This window comes from Panulirus ornatus, chromosome 2 (genome assembly GCF_036320965.1).
Source record: "Panulirus ornatus isolate Po-2019 chromosome 2, ASM3632096v1, whole genome shotgun sequence".
Lineage (NCBI taxonomy): Eukaryota > Metazoa > Arthropoda > Malacostraca > Decapoda > Palinuridae > Panulirus > Panulirus ornatus.
Genome location: NC_092225.1, coordinates 96,695,163 through 96,714,451, shown reverse-complemented (window position 1 = coordinate 96,714,451; position 19,289 = coordinate 96,695,163). Strand labels below are relative to the sequence as shown.

General features: G+C 41.3%; 1 protein-coding gene across 7 annotated transcripts in view; it reads left to right on the top strand.

Moving 5' to 3' along the window:
• The window catches only part of LOC139758668 (uncharacterized), a 260,280-nt gene that overhangs the window by 99,098 nt on the left and 141,893 nt on the right, over positions 1-19,289 (top strand). For all 7 annotated transcript variants that reach the window (XM_071680307.1, XM_071680288.1, XM_071680282.1 and 4 more), the window contains 3 exons: positions 2,282-2,445; positions 9,861-10,013; positions 17,151-17,339. In XM_071680307.1, coding sequence (XP_071536408.1) covers positions 2,282-2,445; positions 9,861-10,013; positions 17,151-17,339 — 506 coding nt within the window. The remainder of the gene's footprint in view (positions 1-2,281; positions 2,446-9,860; positions 10,014-17,150; positions 17,340-19,289) is intronic.

The window sequence follows — 19,289 nt, the reverse complement described above, 5'->3', positions numbered from 1 at the left end:
CTGTACCAACTTGATTGTTCCATCATTGTCATCACTGTACATTTGTCCTGGATCATCACAGTTCCTTGGAGGATTATGCAGAATTAATATCACTATGTATTTCTCTCCAACTTCTTGTGTATCTATTATGTAGTGTGTAAATGGGCCATCTTCCACTTTTTCTTGAAACTTATGGCTCTTTTATTAAGAGGGTCAATATTCCAACTCCTTTGCCTTCTCTTTCCTTCCTTATTATCATGTAACCCTTTGTGCCGAACAGGTGAGATCTTATCTCCTTAGTAAGCTCTGTTTTCACAACCCAATAGTACTTGATACGTTTTCCTTAACGTAATCTGTAAGTTTTTAGTTATTTACCGCTTCCTTCAGATCTATCTTGTGTTTGTATTTATTACTTTCACTGCGACATTTCCCTCACCTGACGTTCCTGATCTGTCTGTGGTGCTGATGGGGGTATTCTTTCCTTTTGCCTAATTTGGTGTGTCTCTCTCTCTCTCTCTCTCTCCCCCCCCCATTTTTTTTTTTACCATCTTACCTTAATCTTTGCTTTTTTCACTCTCTTCCCTTAATCTATCATGTTTGATGAATACTCCACTGAATTCCAAATGTTCTTCATTTTCTTTGCCTTCCCAAGTACTTCCATGATAGATAACTGCATAGCAGATGTAACCATGATTGAATATCCTCATGTCATGATTATAACAACCATTTCCCCCCTTTATTACTAGAATTGCATTTGCCAGTTCCACAGCCTTCAATAAACTGTTCATGAGCATTTCGTGTTTTCTGCCCATTTATTCTCTATCTGAAGTATAATCTTCATTCACTTGAAAAATAAAGAATTTTGTCTTTCACTTTCATGGTTTATCAATCTCAAACTTTGGTGCCTCCCACTTTGTGGCTAAGCCCAATAGTTTGGTTCATCAACCTCTAAGTTTCTGGCTTTCTAAGGGATGTCCTTTTTTGCTAGCAAGTACTGATCCTGTATGCTTTACCCTATTCTGGACCATAAAGTTTCCTGGTTGTTATGTCTCTAACTATTCATAATATTCTTTCTACAGCTTTGTTTAATCTCCTGGGCTCTTCTTTGATGGTGTCCCCTGTTTCCTGTCCTGCTGAATCAGTCACCATGTTCAGAGCCTGTTGAGCAGCCCCAGAAACTGCTCCTTCCCTTCCCAGTCCACTACCATTATTTTCATTTGTTTCCGTGGCTTGTGTTTTGGGCAGTTCCTCGTGTTCAACTCTCTCTTGGACATCTAGAATACCCCTTCTGACCTTTCATGTTCTTTAATCATTCTGCCATCTTTCCTTTGTTTATGTAATAACCTCTGACATCTCTTACTAGATGCACACCTGTGGTCATGCTTTTTTACTCAAATCTTTAATTCCTTGAGTTTATCTCTTATCATGTAACACACTAAATGGACCTTGCATTGATTCCTCAGTTTCTTTAACCCCTTGAGTTTTGTTAACTTTTGGTCTTGCTTTTTAGATATTTCTCATAACATCTCCAAAAGACTGCTGTTCAGTGGATCCTTCTTCATCTTTCCCTCCTTTTTTCCTTGTGGATCTTGTCATAATGTACTGGTCTTAGTACATATCCGTATGTCAGTCCATACTATACTACTGTTCAGTTTGAAACAAAAAACTTTTTGTACTTGGCCTTGTAAGGGTTTGTTGGTGAGTTTGAAACAGGTTTGACCTTTTTTTTCATGGATCAGGCAGTGCTAAAGGTCTAAGAGTTTTCATGTAGGGATGCAGTTAGATGCTCAGAGGGGCTTTTCATAGGTGTGAAATGTAGGTTTTGAAGGATGAAGAACTATTTCATATTATTCAAATATCCCAGATATGAATAAATCAGTTATTTTCCCTTCCTTTCCTTTATTCACATTGAAAAACCATTTATAAATTTTCTAAAATAACAGGCCTGAGACACAGACTCCAGCAGTAAGTTAATGAATGAGGATGGCTGGCCTTTTTGTACTCCCATACCTTCATGCTGTGACATCATAGACCATAGATGGTTGATGTATAATTGTATAGCCCCAGGATTGAGAGTCTGCTTCTCTCATATCTTCCATGATAATTGAGGGTGTTGGATACACTCTCTTGTGGGAGTAAAACAGTTTTACAAACCGTCATCAAACAAGATCGGTATCAAATGCTCAAAGGGTTCTTGTATATTAGAGATATTGTTTTTCATCCTTTAAAATCTGCATTTTTGTGTCTGTAACCATTTTCTTTCAAGGTATGGTTTGATGTGAACCTTAAGCATATTTTACAGGAATTAATGCAATGGAAGCTGAGGTATGTGATATGCAAGCCCAGGTTGCCAAAACCAATGCTGAGATGGAGAACCTGAAATCAGATACAGCTTCTTCATTAGAGAAGGCCAAGGCTGATGCTAGTGCAGAGGTGGAAAGAATCAAAGAAGAAACAAAGAAACAGGTAAAGAATGTCCATCTATATCTTATTGTTACTTTTAACCCTATTTCTGTTAACACAGGATGAATGGAGTTCATATACCACTAGGTATGCTTCTTTTGTGAAAATATAGAAATTTACTTTATGTGGTAAAGAGCTTGTAGATTTGTGTGCTGAAGAAGGACGGATTGGGAATACCTAGTTTAAAAAGAGAGATATGCGTAAGTATACGAATGTAAGTAGGTGAGATGGCCAGAGAGCATTATTGGATTACTTGTTAATTGATAGGCACATGAAAGAGAGACTTTTGGATGTTAATGTGCTGAGGGGGCAACTGGAGGGATGTATGATCATCTTGTGGAGGCAAAGTTGAAGATTTGTTGAGGTTTTCAGAAAAGAAGAGGGAATATTGGGGTGAAGAGAGTGGTGAGAGTAAGTGAGCTGGGAAAGGAGACTTGTGTGAGGAAGTACCAGGAGAGATTGAGTGCAGAATGGAAAAAGGTGAGAGCAAATGACAGAAGGGGAGTGGGTGAGGAATGGGATGTATTTAGGGAAGCAGTGATAGCTTGCGTAAAAGATCCCTGTGGCATGAGAAATGTGGGAAGTGGGCAGATTTGAAAGGGTAGTGAGTGGTGGGATGAAGAAGTAAGATTGTTAATGAAAGAGAAGAGAGAGGCATTTGGACGATTTTTGCAGGGAAATAGTGCAAATGACTGGGAGATGTTTAAAAGAAAGAGGCAAGAGGTCAAGAGAAAGGTGGAAGAAGTGAAAAAGATGGCAAATGAAAGTTGGGGTGAGAGAGTATCATTAAATTTCAGGGAGAATAAAAAGATGTTTTGGAAGGAGGTAAATAAAGTGCATAAAACAAGAGAACAAATGGGAACATTGGTGAAGGGGGCTAATGGGGAGGTAATAACAAGTAGTGGTGATGTGAGAAGGAGATGGAATGAGTATTTTGAAGGTTTGTTGAATGTATTTGATGATAGAGTGGCAGATATAGGGTGCTTTGGTCGAAGTGGTGTGCAAAGTGAGAGGGTCAGGGAGAATGGCTTGGTAAACAGAAAAGAAGTAGTGGAAGCTTTGCGGAAGATAGGCAAGCAAGGCAGCGGGTTTGAATGGCATTGCTGGTGGAATTTATTAAAAAAGGAGTGACTGTGTTGTTGACTGGTTGGTGAGGATATTCAATGTATGTATGGCTCATGGTGAGGTGCCTAAGGATTGGCAGAATGCATACATAGTGCCATTGTACAAAGGCAAAGGGGATAAAGATGAGTGTTCAAATTACAGAGGTATGAGTTTGTTGAGTATTCCTGGGAAATTATGTGGGACAGTATTGATTGAGAGGGTGAAGGCATGTACAGAGCATCAGATTGGGGAAGAGCAGCTTGGTTTCAGAAGTGGTAGAGGATGTGTGGATCAGGTGTTTGCTTTGAAGAATGTATGTGAGAAATACTTAGAAAAACAGATGGATTTGTATGTAGCATGTATGGATGTGGAAAAGGCATAGGGTAGAGTTGATAGAGATGCTGTGTGGAAGGTATTAAGAGTATATGGTGTGGGAGGTAAGTTGCTAGAAGCAATGTAAAGTTTTTATCGAGGATGTAAGGCATGTGTACGAGTAGAAAGAGAGGAAAGTGATTGGTTCCCAGTGAATGTCAATTTGCAGCAGGGGTGCATGATGTCTCCCTGGTTCTTTAATGTGTTTATGGACGGGGTTGTTAGGGAGGTGAATGCAAGAGTTTCGGAGAGAGGGGCACAGGTATGCAGTCTGTCATGGATGAGAGAGCTTGGGAAGTGAGTCAGTTGTTGTTCGCTGATGATACAGTGCTGGTGGCTGATTTGGGTGAGAAACTGCAGAAGTTGGTGACTGAGTTTGGTAAAGTGTATGAAAGAAGAAAGCTGAGAGTAAGTGCAAATAAGAGCAAGGTTATTAGGTACAGTAGGGTTGAGGGGCAAGTTGATTGGGAGGTAAGTTTGAATGGAGAAAAATGGGGGAAAGTGAAGTGTTTTAGATATCTGGGAGTGGATTTAGCAGCGGATGGAACCATGGAAGCGGAAGTGAGTCACAGGGTGGGGAGGAGGTGAAGGTTCTTGGAGCATTGAAGAATGTGTGGGAGGCGAGAACGTTATCTCGGAGAGCAAAAATGGGTATGTTTGAAGGAATAGTGGTTCCAACAGTGTTGTATGGTTGCGAGGCATGGGCTATAGATGGGATTGTGTTGAGGAGGGTGGATGTGTTGGAAATGAAATGTTTGAGTACAATATGTGGTGTGAGGTGGTTTGATGGAGTAAGTAATGAAAGGGTAAGAGAGATGTGTGGTAATAAAAAGGGTGTGGTTGAGAGAGCAGAAGAGGGTGTATTGAGGTGGTGTGGACACATGTAGAGAATGAGTGAGGCCTGAACATACAGGAGGGTGAAAGATGTGCAAGGAATAAAGTGAATTGGAACAATGTGGTATATCGCGGTGGATGTGCTGTTGATAGATTGAACCAGGGCATGTGAAGCGTCTAAGGTAAACAATAGAAAGTTTTGTGGGGCCTGGATGTGGAAGGGATCTGTGGTTTCGGTGCATTACACATTAGAGCTAGAGACTGTGAACGAATATGGCCTTTGTTGTCTTTTCCTAGCGTTACCTTGTGTGCACGCTGGGGGAGGAGGGTGCCATTTCATGTGTGGTGGAGTGGTGACAGGAATGGATGAAGGCAGCAGGTATGAATATGTTCATGTGTATATATGTCTGTGTATTTTTTTTTTTTTTCCGGTCTCCCGCGTTTGCGAGGTAGCGCAAGGAAACAGACGAAAGAAATGGCCCAACCCACCCCCATACACATGTATATACATACGTCCACACATGCAAATATACATACCTACACAGCTTTCCATGGTTTACCCCAGACGCTTCACATGCCCTGATTCAATCCACTGACAGCACGTCAACCCCGGTATACCACATCACTCCAATTCACTCTATTCCTTGCCCTCCTTTCACCCTCCTGCATGTTCAGGCCCTGATCACACAAAATCTTTTTCACTCCATCTTTCCACCTCCAATTTGGTCTCCCACTTCTCCTCGTTCCCTCCACCTCCGACACATATATCCTCTTGGTCAATCTTTCCTCACTCATTCTCTCCATGTGCCCAAACCATTTCAAAACACCCTCTTCTGCTCTCTCAACCACACTCTTTTTATTTCCACACATCTCTCTTACCCTTACGTTACTTACTCGATCAAACCACCTCACACCACACATTGTCCTCAAACATCTCATTTCCAGCACATCCATCCTCCTGCGCATAACTCTATCCATAGCCCACGCCTCGCAACCATACAACATTGCCTAAGGACTGGCAGAATGCCTGTATGGTGTCATTATATACAAGCAAAAGGGGACAAAATTGAGTGTTCAAATTACATAGATATATTTTTGCTGAGTATGCCTTATGAATTGTATGGGAGAGTATGCTTTGTAGTGTAACCTTGTATATCTGCACAAATTGGCTCCTTGGCTTTTATGATGGCAAAGAAAATATGTACACTTTGTCAGCATTCTTTGCTTGAATAAGCTACCCTCATCAAACCTTATGGAAAGATAGCTGCCAAGCTGTGGTCTCTTAGTACTACAGATAATATTTCAAGGAAGGGGATGACCATGCTGTTAATTGGTATGTTAGAATTTTCACTATATGCCTAATGTGCGTAAGGACTGGCAGAATGCCTGTATGGTGTCATTATATACAAGCAAAAGGGGACAAAATTGAATGTTCAAATTACATAGATATATATTTGTTGAGTATGCCTTATGAATTGTATGGGAGAGTAGTGATTTAGAGGCTGGTGGCATGCACAAAGCATCAAACTGGGGAAGAACCATGTGGTTTCAGTTGTGGTAGAGGATGTGTGGATCAGGAGTTTGTGCCGAAGGATATGTGTAAGAAATATTTAGAGAAAAAAAGGATTTGCATATGCCATTTATATATTTGGAAAAAGCATGTAATAATGTTGATAAGAATGCTTTGTTGAGGGTATTGTGACTATATGGTGTGGAAGTAAACTTATTAGAAGCAGTGAGATGTTTCTGTCATGAGAATAAGGAAGACAGGAGGGTGATTATTTCCAGGTGAATATCGGTCTGCAGCAAGGTTGTGATTTTGTTACCATGTTTGTTTAATGTTTATGGAAAGATTGGTGAGGGAAGTGAATGAAGGGGTCTTGGAGAGAGGAATGGGTCTGCAACCTTTTGGGGGTTAAGGGGCTTGGGAGGTGAGTCATTGCTGTTTGCTTATGACGTGGGTTTGGTGGCAGACTGTAGTTAAAAATGGCAGAAGCTGGTTTCTGAGTATTTTGAGTGTGTGAAGGGAGATAGTTGAGACTTAACGCTAATAAAGTAAGGCTGATAGAATATGCAGAGGAGAAAGACAGGTTGATTTGAATGTGAGTATGAATGGAGAGAACCTTCGGGAAAAGGATTGCTTTAGATACCTGGCAGTAGATATGACAGCAATAGAAAACATGGGAGCTAAAATGAGCCGTATGTTGGTTGCCAAAGGTCCTGGACACACTGAAAAATGTGTGGAGAGAGAGGTCACTGTCTTTTAGAGCAAAAATGGGTATTTTTGATGGTATAGTAGTCCTGTTGCTGTTGTAAATGTAAGGCATGGCCTTAGATAAAAACGTAGAGTGCTAGTCCTTCCACCGGGTACACATCCTCCTCCTGCCAATCCTACAGGATACACAGCCTCTCCTGTCACCTGATCCTATGTTGCCAATCCTACCTCAAGATACACAGCCTCCTTTCCTGACACCTGATCCTGTGGTATGGTGGATGTGTTGGAAATGTTTTAAGACAGTATGTGGTGTGAGGAGCATTGATCGTATAAAAGTTTATAGGGTGAGAGAGAGATGTGGTTTTAAGAAGAGAATATAAAAGAGCTAAAGAGAAATTGCTGAATGAGTTAAGACATTTGGAGAGGATCAATGAGGAGAGGATATCTTAGGGGGGATATACATGTCAGAAGTGGAGAAACAAGGAAAAGAAGGAAACTAAGGAGTTAGTAGAATGGGGTGAAAGATGCTTTAAGTGTTTAGGGCTTGAACATGCATGTGGGTGTGAGGCATGTAAGAGATAGAGTGAATTGGAGCATTTTGTTATACAGGGAATGACATATGTCAGTAGGATGTACCAGGGCATGTGAAGCAACAGGAACCAGGCAGGCGAAACCACAGAAATGTTGGGTGGAACTTGGTTGTGGTTAGGGGGCTTTGGTTTTGTTGCATTATATATGATAGCTATAGAGTGGCTGTGAGCAAATTAGACCATTTTCTTTGTTCCTGGCACTACCTTATTAATGTGTGAAATGGTGAACATGTATGATTTTTTTTCATATTTGTTTGGCTTTTCCTGCATTAGTGAGATGGTGCTAAGAAAATCCATTTCTTTCTGAATGTATGTATGTGGATGTAACCAAGATCAGAAGAAAGGAGAGATAGGTAGTATGTTTGAGGAAAGAAACCTGGGTTTTTGGCTCTGAGTGAAATGAAGCTCAAGGATGAAGGGGAAGAGTGGTTTGGGAAAGTCTTGAAGTAAAGTCAGGAGTTGGTGAAGGGATAAGGGCTAAGGAAGGAGTAGCAATACTCCTGAAGCAGGAGTTGTGGGAGTGTGTGATAGAGTGTGGGAAGGAGAATTCTAGATTGATTTGGGTAAAACTGAAAGTGGATGGAGAGAGATGGGTGATTATTGGTGCCTATGTACTTGATCATGAGAAGAATGATCATGAGGGGCAAGTATCATGAGAGGCAAGTGTTTTGGGAGCAGTTGAGTGTATTAGCAGCTGTGATGCACAAGACTGGGTTATAGTGATGGATGATTTAAATGCGAAGGTGAGTAATGTGGCAGTGGCGGGTATGATTGGTGTACATGGGGTGTTCAGTGTTGTGAATGGAAATGGTGAAGAGCTTGTGGATTTGTGTACTGAAAAAAGGCTGGTGATTGGGAATACCTTTTTTAAAAAGAGAGATATACATAAGTATAAGGAATAGAGTGATTTGGAATGATGTGGTTTACCGGGGTTGACATGCTGTCAGTGGATTGAACCAGGGCCTGTAAAGCGTCTGGAGGAAACCAATGGAAAGTTTTGTGGGGCCTGGATGTGAAAAGGGAGCTGTGGTTTCAGTGCATTATACGTGACAGCTAGAGACTGAGTGTGAACGAATGTGGCCTATGTTGTCTTTTCTTAGCTCTACCTTGCACGCATGCGGGAGGGATGGGGTTGTCATTTCATGTGTGGCAGGGTGGCGATGGAAATGAATAAAGGCAGCAAGTATGAATTATGTACATGTGTCTATATTTATATGTCTGTGTATGTATATATATGTATGTATACTTTGAAATGTTTGGTATGTATATGTGCGTGTGTGGATGTGTCTGTATATACATGTGTATGTGGGTGGGTTGGGCCATTCTTTCGTCTGTTTCTTTGCGCTACCTCGCTAATCCGGGAGACAGCGACAAAGTGTAATTAATGAATGTATTTATAACTTCCTTCATATGTTCCTTGTGCTACCTCGCTAACACGGGAAATGGCGTTCAAGTTTGGAAAAAAAAAAATTCTTTCATAAACAATTGATTTTTTTTTTTTTCTTTTTTTTTTTTTTTTATACTTTGTCGCTGTCTCCCGCGTTTGCGAGGTAGCGCAAGGAAACAGACGAAAGAAATGGCCCAACCCCCCCCCCATACACATGTACATACACACGTCCACACACGCAAATATACATACCTACACAGCTTTCCATGGTTTACCCCAGACGCTTCACACGCCTTGCTTCAATCCACTGACAGCACGTCAACCCCTGTATACCACATGACTCCAATTCACTCTATTTCTTGCCCTCCTTTCACCCTCCTGCATGTTCAGGCCCCGATCACACAAAATCTTTTTCACTCCATCTTTCCACCTCCAATTTGGTCTCCCTCTTCTCCTCGTTCCCTCCACCTCCGACACATATATCCTCTTGGTTAATCTCTCCTCACTCATTCTCTCCATGTGCCCAAACCATTTCAAAACACCCTCTTCTGCTCTCTCAACCACGCTCTTTTTATTTCCACACATCTCTCTTACCCTTACGTTACTTACTCGATCAAACCACCTCACACCACACATTGTCCTCAAACATCTCATTTCCAGCACATCCATCCTCCTGCGCACATCTCTATCCATAGCCCACGCCTCGCAACCATACAACATTGTTGGAACCACTATTCCCTCAAACATACCCATTTTTGCTTTCCGAGATAATGTTCTCGACTTCCACACATTTTTCAAGGCTCCCAAAATTTTCGCCCCCTCCCCCACCCTATGATCCACTTCCGCTTCCATGGTTCCATCCGCTGACAGATCCACTCCCAGATATCTAAAACAATTGATATTTTGATGATTTCAGGTAGACAATGTAAAGTTGATGGCTGAAGAAGAGGTAGCTAAGATGAAGGAGTGTGCTGCATTAGAGATGGAGAAGGTCAAGGGAGAAGCCGTAGAGAGTGTCAAGTTGAAAGACCGGGAGACACACACTCAGCTGGAACACATGAAAGAGCAGGTGACAAGACACATTTATATATTTTTGATAACATATATGTAGTGTGATTCATTTAACATAGAGAAATGCAGGCAGATTCTTTTTACACAATTATTAAAATCATATGACTCAGCAGCAACACAGCTCCTCTGAAAATATAAGAAAAGGCCAAGAATATTGGCAAATTTTGCAATTTGGCCACTCATTTGATCACGCCTTCTCATACACCTGTGTCAGCTTTTACACCTGGCCAGTTGCATGGGCTTGTCATTACTGTAAGTTATGATTTTCAGATATTTCCCTGTATGTGATTATCTGAATGATTATTAGTTTATGAGTTAGATTATGTCTTACTTAAGAGAAATATGACTGTCCTACTTTCTTGGTGGTGAACCAGGGATTTAGTCTTACTTGAGAGAAACACCACTGTCTTACTGTCATGGGGTGAATCAGGAAATATGAATCAGTGAGGAGAAACCACAGAATAGTCTGTAGGGCTTGGTGGTAATACTGGGACTCTGGTTTTGATTCATTATACATGACAGCCACAGAGTGTATGTAAGCAGATGAGTGTTGTTTCTTCATATGCTCCTGGCACTAACGTGTTAACATGGGAAACAGTGGACAGGTATAACGGTTGTAATGTAAATTTCACTGAACCTCTCACCACAGAGCCATGGTTCCTGGCTACTGAACTCCATTTTCCAATATATATTATCATAGATATTGAGGTTTGTGTAGTGTCCATGATTATATCTCTTCTTTATGCCTTGTCTGATCCACTTTACTTAGATGTCCTCATTTACTATAAAGTCAAACTTGAGAATTACTTTTTTCCATTTTGTGTATTACATTTAATGTTTTCAAGATATAAGATATAAGTTTGTTGAGTATTCCTGGTAAATTATATGGGAGGGTATTGATTGAGAGGGTGAAGGCATGTACAGAGCATCAGATTGGGGAAGAGCAGTGTGGTTTCAGAAGTGGTAGAGGATGTGTGGATCAGGTGTTTGCTTTGAAGAATGTATGTGAGAAATACTTAGAAAAGCAAATGGATTTGTATGTAGCATTTATGGATCTGGAGAAGGCATATGATAGAGTTGATAGAGATGCTCTGTGGAAGGTATTAAGAATATATGGTGTGGGAGGCAAGTTGTTAGAAGCAGTGAAAAGTTTTTATCGAGGATGTAAGGCATGTGTACGTGTAGGAAGAGAGGAAAGTGACTGGTTCTCAGTGAATGTAGGTTTGCGGCAGGGGTGTGTGATGTCTCCATAGCTGTTTAATTTGTTTATGGATGGGGTTGTTAGGGAGGTAAATGCAAGAGTCTTGGAAAGAGGGGCAAGTATGAAGTCTGTTGGGGAGGAGAGAGCTTGGGAAGTGAGTCAGTTGTTGTTCGCTGATGATACAGCGCTGGTGGCGGATTCATGTGAGAAACTGCAGAAGCTGGTGACGGAGTTTGGTAAAGTGTGTGGAAGAAGAAAGTTAAGAGTAAATGTGAATAAGAGCAAGGTTATTAGGTACAGTAGGGTTGAGGGTCAAGTCAATTGGGAGGTGAGTTTGAATGGAGAAAAACTGGAGGAAGTGAAGTGTTTTAGATATCTGGGAGTGGATCTGTCAGCGGATGGAACCATGGAAGCGGAAGTGGATCATAGGGTGGGGGAGGGGGCGAAAATTTTGGGAGCCTTGAAAAATGTGTGGAAGTCGAGAACATTATCTCGGAAAGCAAAAATGGGTATGTTTGAAGGAATAGTGGTTCCAACAATGTTGTATGGTTGCAAGGCGTGGGCTATGGATAGAGTTGTGCGCAGGAGGATGGATGTGCTGGAAATGAGATGTTTGAGGACAATGTGTGGTGTGAGGTGGTTTGATCGAGTAAGTAACGTAAGGGTAAGAGAGATGTGTGGAAATAAAAAGAGCGTGGTTGAGAGCAGAAGAGGGTGTTTTGAAATGGTTTGGGCACATGGAGAGAATGAGTGAGGAAAGATTGACCAAGAGGATATATGTGTCGGAGGTGGAGGGAACGAGGAGAAGAGGGAGACCAAATTGGAGGTGGAAAGATGGAGTGAAAAAGATTTTGTGTGATCGGGGCCTGAACATGCAGGAGGGTGAAAGGAGGGCAAGGAATAGAGTGAATTGGAGCGATGTGGTATACAGGGGTTGACGTGTTGTCAGTGGATTGAATCAAGGCATGTGAAGCGTCTGGGGTAAACCATGGAAAGCTGTGTAGGTATGTATATTTGCGTGTGTGGACGTGTGTATGTACATGTGTATGGGGGGGGGTTGGGCCATTTCTTTCGTCTGTTTCCTTGCGCTACCTCGCAAACGCGGGAGACAGCGACAAAGTATTAAAAAAGAAAAAAAAAAAAATTATAATTGGTGGAAACACCCAGTAGGAGGCCTTTTATAGGTGAAGCATTAAATGTTGATAAGCTATGGAGCTATGGTGACACTTTTGCTGTGGCCACCCCCTTGAGAGAGCTCCTGGAGAGAACATGCATCAGAGATATAGATAGAAATAGAAAGATGTTATCATCCTGAATGTTCCTTCATTGTTATCATTGTATATTTTCTTTCAAATTTTTTTCGCAGGAGTCACTGCTCTTTTTCCTTACCATTCCTATGTCTATTTATTGTTTGAATGGGCTACCCCTCCACAATTTCATGACACAAAAGGCTATCTTTTATTAAGAGGGCCATTCTTCCCATTCCTTTGCCTTTTCATTCCCATCTTATTACTATTCACCCCTTTAGGCAGAGCAGGTGAGATCTTATCTCTTTATTAAGTTTTGTGTCCATGATTCTTAGTGTCAGGTGCACTTTCTCTTATACAGCCTCTGAATTTCTTCTCTTTATCATTAACCAGTAGTCCATCAAATATATGAATACATAACTTTCAGTCTAACATTACTATCACCTAACTCTCCTATCTTCTCAGTGATGTTGGTGGGGCTTGTCTTCTCACCTTGTTTGAAGCTTCTCACCTCGTTTGACTTCCCAAATTTTTTTGTTCCCTCTCGTGTTCTTTCCTGCTTTCTTTCATTTCCTTTAATTCATCACATTTGACGAATACCCCACTGAATTCCTCCTTGTCTTTCAATTCCTTATTTTTCCCCAAGTACCTCTTGCCTAGATGACTCCAGGTCAACCCTTTGCATCTTGACATAACTACCAATTCTTTTCCCTTCTTTTATTACCTAAATTCCATCTGTGATAATTCTGTAGCCTCCAGTAATGCTTTAATAAGCATTTCACCTTTCCCTTTTCTTCCTTATCTGTTGTATGATCTATGAAGCCAAAACAATGATAATTAACATCTTTTAATTAAATGTCTTGCTTTACGTGTCTTTCTGATTTAGTTGCCACCCACTTTTCAGGTAGACTTTAGAGTTGAATTGTCACCCTCTGCATCTTTTAGCTAATAAGCACAAGTCATATATGCTCTCTGCACGGTTTTTAAGCCTTTCACTAATTATGACAGACTTCCATAATTGCCTCATCTGTAACAGTGCATATTCTTCTTTCTACAGCTTTGCTTGATTTCTTGTTTACTTATGCTTATATGGGCCTGAGTTAAAGATCTGCATCAATTTTTATGCTCTGTGTCTGTGAATCAACTGCTGAAATAATCTCCTGCACCTCCCTGCCAATAGATGCCAATAGATACTGTCCGTTTTATCCCAGACCTCTTAACTGAATATCCCATCAGACCTTATTTGATTTTCAAATGAATTCACCTCCTTTCCTTTGATTATATACCTATGGAATCCCATCCACTGAATTGAATATTAGTTCATACCCAGTAACTTTATTTCTCATATATGTAATTTCCTCTCTTAGAGGGTGAAGACCTCCGAAGACTTCACCAGGTACTCACTCAAGGTATTCAGGTTGTTAACTTCTGGCCTTGCTTTTTAACAATTTTCTGTAACATGTCCAAACTGTTGTTCTCTTTTGTTTTTCCTCTACCTGTTTTCTCTTCTTTTTGGAGCTTATTATGGTTGACTGGTCCTAGTAAGCTTTGCCTGCCCATATGACCATTTTTAAAAGCCTTTAATGAAGGGAGTTTTGCAAAAAATACATGAATAATGAAAGGCTCCATACAATTTTGTAAGTATGATTTGAATGTGTGGTGTGAGGTGGTTTGATCAAGTAAGTAATGAAAGGGAAAGAGAGATGTGTGGTAGTAAAAAGAGTGTGGTTGAGAGAGCAGAAGAGGGTGTTTTGAAATGGTCACATGGAGAGAATGCATGAGGAAGGGTTGGCAAAGAGGATATATGTGTCAGAGGTAGAGGGAGCAAGAAGTGGGAGACCAAATTGGAGGTGGAAGGATGGAATGAAAAAGATTTTGAACGATTGGGGCCTGAACATGCAGGAGGATGAAAGGCGTGCAAGCAATAGAGTGAATTGGAACAATGTGGTATACCAGGGTCGATGAGCTGTCACTGGATTGAACCAGGGCATGTGAAGTGTCTGGAGTAAACCATGGAAAGTTTTGTGGGGCTTGGATGTGGAAAGGGATCTGTGGTTTTGGTGCATTATACATAACTGCTAGAGAATGAGTATGATCGAATGTGGTCTATGTTTTCTTTTTCTAGCACTACTTCGCTACCTAAATTATTTATATTTTATTATACTTTGTCGCTGTCTCCCTTGTTAATGAGGTAGCATAAGGAAACAGACGAAAGAATGGCCCAACCCACCCACATACACATGTATGTACTTACATGTCCACACACGCACATATACATACCTATACATCTCAACGTATACATATACATACACACACAGACATATATACATATATACACATGTACATAATTCATGCTGTCTGCCCTTATTCATTCCCGTCGCCACCCCACCCGACATGAAATAACAACCCCCTCCCTCCGCATGTGCGCGAGGTAGTGCTAGGAAAAGACAACAAAGGCCACATTCATTCACACTCAGTCTCTAGCTGTCATGTATAATGCACCAAAATCAAAGTTCCCTTTCCACATCCAGGCCCCACAGAACTTTCCATGGTTAACCCCAGACGCTTCACATGCCCTGGTTCATTCCATTGACAGCACGTCGATCCCGGTATACCACGTCATTCCAATTCACTCTATTCCTTGCACGCCTTTCACCCTCCTGCATGTTCAGGCCCCGATCACCCAAAATCTTTTTCACTCCCTCCTTCCACCTCCAATTGGTCTCCCACCTCCTCGTTCCCTCCACCTCTGACACATATATCCTCTTTGTCAATCTTTCTTCACTCATTCTCTCCATGTGACCAAACCATTTTAAAACACCCTCTTCTGCGCTCTCAACCACACTCTTTTTATTACCACACATCTCTCTTACCATTTCATTACTTATTCAATCAAACCACCTCACACCACATATTGTACTCAAACATCTCATTTCCAGCACATCCACCCTCCTCTGCACAACTCTATCTATAGCACATGCCTTGCAACCATATATCATTGTTGGAACCACTATTCCTTCAAACATACCCATTTATGCTTTCCAGGATAATGTTGTCGACTTCCACACATTCTTCAGCACACCCAGGACTTTCGCCCCTCCCTCCACTATGATTCACTTCTGCTTCCATGGTTCCATCTGCTGCCAAATCTACTCCCAGATATCTAAAACACTTCACTTCCTCCAGTTTTTCTCCATTCAAACTTACCTCCTAATTGACTTGCCCCTCAACCCTACTGTACCTAATAACCTTGCTCTTATTCACATTTACTCTCAGCTTTCTTCTTTCATACACTTTACCAGTCTCAGTCACCAGCTTCTGCAGTTTCTCACCCAAATCAGCCACCAGCGCTGTATCATCAGCGAAAAACAAGTGACTCGCTTCCTAAGCTCTCTCATCCACAACAGACTGCATACTTGCCCCTCTTTCCAAAACCCTTGCATTCACCTCCCTAACAACCCCATCCATAAACAAATTAAACAACCATGGAGACATCACGCACCCCTGCCGCAGACCAACATTGACTGAGAACCAATCACTCTCCTCTCTTCCTACATGTACACATGCCTTACATCCTTGATTAAAACTTTTCACTGCTTCTAACAACTTGCCTCCCACACCATATATTCTTAATACCTTCCACAAAGCATCTCTATCAACTCTATCATATGCCTTCTCCAGATCCATGAATGCTACATACAAATCCATTTGCTTTTCTAAGTATTTCTCACATACATTCTTCAAAGCAAACACCTGATCCACACATCCTCTACCACTTCTGAAACCACATTGCTCTTCCCCAATCTGATGCTCTGTACATGCCTTTACCCTCTCAGTCAATACCCTCCCATATAATTTCCCAGGAATACTCAACAAACTTATACCTCTGTAATTTGAGCACTCACCTTTATCCCCTTTGCCTTTGTGCAGTGGCACTGTGCAAGCATTCCGCCAATCCTCAGGCACATCACCATGAGTCATACATACATTAGATAAGCTAACCAACCAGTCAACAATACAGTCACCCCTCTTTTGATAGATTCCACTGCAATACCATCCAAACCCACTGCCTTGCCGGCTTTCATCTTCCGCAAAGCTTTTACTATCTCTTCTCTGTTTACCAAATCATTCTCCCTAACCCTCTCACTTTGCACACCACCTCGACCAAAACACCCTATATCTGCCACTCTATCATCAAACACATTTAACATCGCCACTACTTGTTATTGCCTCCCCATTAGCACCCTTCACTGATGTTTCCATTTGTTCCCTTGTCTTACGCCCCTTATTTACCTCCTTCCAAAACATTTTTTTGTTCTCCCCAGAATTTAATGATACTCTCTCACTCATCTCTCATTTACCCTCTTTTTCAAGAAATAGATATAAATTAATAAATTTGAATATGTATGTTTTGGGGCAGCAGTTGGCAGGAAACTGGTCAAACTCTGCCCACCCATTCTCCTTATGAAATCTGAGGTCATGATATTAATGCCTAATTTTCTGATTTTTTTTTCACTGATGCCATAGTTGTACAAAATATGAAATAACAATAGTGAGTAATTTTGATGCCACATTGGGATCAGGTATACATGGTGTTAATATGGGAAATTGCATTTTGATTATAAACTGTGACAGACATTAGATGATTAATAGATGAGTTAATTTCATTGCCCTATATAATCTTTAGATCAGTGAGGCTGAAAGAAGGGCCAAAGTAGCAGAGGATATAGCATCAGAAGCCCAGAAGAATGAGGAAATGGCCCATGGGGAGAAGCTAGCAGCTGAATTATTTTCCTGGGAGCTGGAGGGAACAATAGACTCTCTAAAGGCAGAAGCTGTGCAGCACCATGAAGTGACAGATGCCTTGAAATCCGAGGTTAAGATCTTATGATTATCTCATCACTGATTACTTGAGAAATTAGTATGTATATATGTGTGTGTATGAGTGGATGAGTCTTTCTTCATCTGTTTCCTGGCACTACCTAGCTGATGTGGGAAAGGGCGATCATGTATGATAATGAAAAGAAATCTTTCTATCCAGATTGCCTTCATGTTCTTGTTTTTCAAATTAATACTTGACAACATTGTAGGATTTTTTTTCTTTTTTTTTTAATGACAGCTAGAGAATAGATGTGAGTGGATTTGGCCTTTCTTTGTCTGTTTCCTAGTGCTACCTTGCTGTCGCAGGGGGTAGCGATGCCGTTTCTTGTGGGGTGGGGTGGCCCTGGGAAATGGATAAAGGCAAGCAAGTATGAATATGTACAAGTATGAATATGGAGGTAAATAAAGTGCGTAAGATAAGGGAACAAATGGGAACTTCAGTGAAGGGGGCTACTGGGGAGGTGATAACAAGTAGTGGTGATGTGAGAAGATGGAGTGAGTATTTTGAAGGATTGTTGAATGTGTTTGATGATAGAGTGGCAGATATAGGGTGTTTTGGTCGAGGTGGTGTGCAAAGTGAGAGGGTTAGGGAGAATGATTTGGTAAACAGAGAAGAGATAGTAAAAGCTTTGCGGAAGATGAAAGTCGGCAAGGCAACGGGTTTGGATGGTATTGCAGTGGAATTTATTAAAAAAGGGGGTGACTGTATTGTCGACTGGTTGGTAAGGTTATTTAATGTATGTTTGACTTATGGTGAGGTGCCTGAGGATTGGAGGAATGCTTGCATAGTGCCATTATACAAAGGCAAAGGGGATAAAAGTGAGTGCTCAAATTACAGAGGTATAAGTTTGTTGAGTGTTCCTGGGAAATTATATGGGAGGGTATTGATTGAGAGGGTGAAGGCTTGTACAGAACATCAGATTGGGGAAGAACAGTGTGGTTTCAGAAGTGGTAGAGGATGTGTGGATCAGGTGTTTGCTTTGGAGAATTTATGTGAGAAATACTTAGAAAAGCAAATGGATTTGTATGTAGCATTTATGGAGCTGGAGAAGACATATGTTAGAGTTGATAGAGATGCTCTGTGGAAGGTATTAAGAATATATGGTGTGGGGGGCAAGTTGTTAGAAGCAGTGAAAAGTTTTTATCGAGGATGTAAGGCATGTGTACGTGTAGGAAGAGAGGAAAGTGATTGGTTCTCAGTGAATGTAGGTTTGTGGCAGGGGTGTGTGATGTCTCCATTGTTGTTTAATTTGTTTATGGATGGGGTTGTTAGGGAGGTGAATGCAAGAGTTTTGGAAAGAGGGGCAAGTATGCGGTCTGTTGTGGATGAGAGAGCTTGGGAAGTGAGTCAGTTGTTTTTCGCTGATGATACAACATTGGTGGCTGATTTGGGTGAGAAACTGCAGAAGCTGGTGACTGAGTTTGGTAAAGTGTGTGAAAGAAGAAAGCTGAGAGTATATGTGAATAAGAGCAAGGTTATTAGGTACAGTAGGGTTGAGGGACAAGTCAATTGGGAGGTAAGTTTGAATGGAGAAAAACTGGAGGAAGTAAAGTGTATTAGATATCTGGGAGTGGATCTGGCAGCGGATGGAACCATGGAAGCGGAAGTGAATCATAGGGTGGGGGAGGGGGCGAAAGTTCTGGGAGTGTTGAAGAATGTTTGGAAGTTGAGAACATTATCTCAGAAAGCAAAAATGAGTATGTTTGAAGGGATAGTGGTCCCAACAATGTTATATGGTTGCGAGGCGTGGGCTATAGATAGAGTTATGCGGAGGAGGGTGGATGTGCTGGAAATGAGATGTTTGAGGACAATATTTGGTGTGAGGTGGTTTGATCGAGTAAGTAATAATAGGGTAAGAGAGATGTGTGGTAGTAAAAAGAGTGTGGTTGAGAGAGCAGAAGAGGATGTTTTGAAATGATTCGGTCACATGGAGAGAATGAGGGA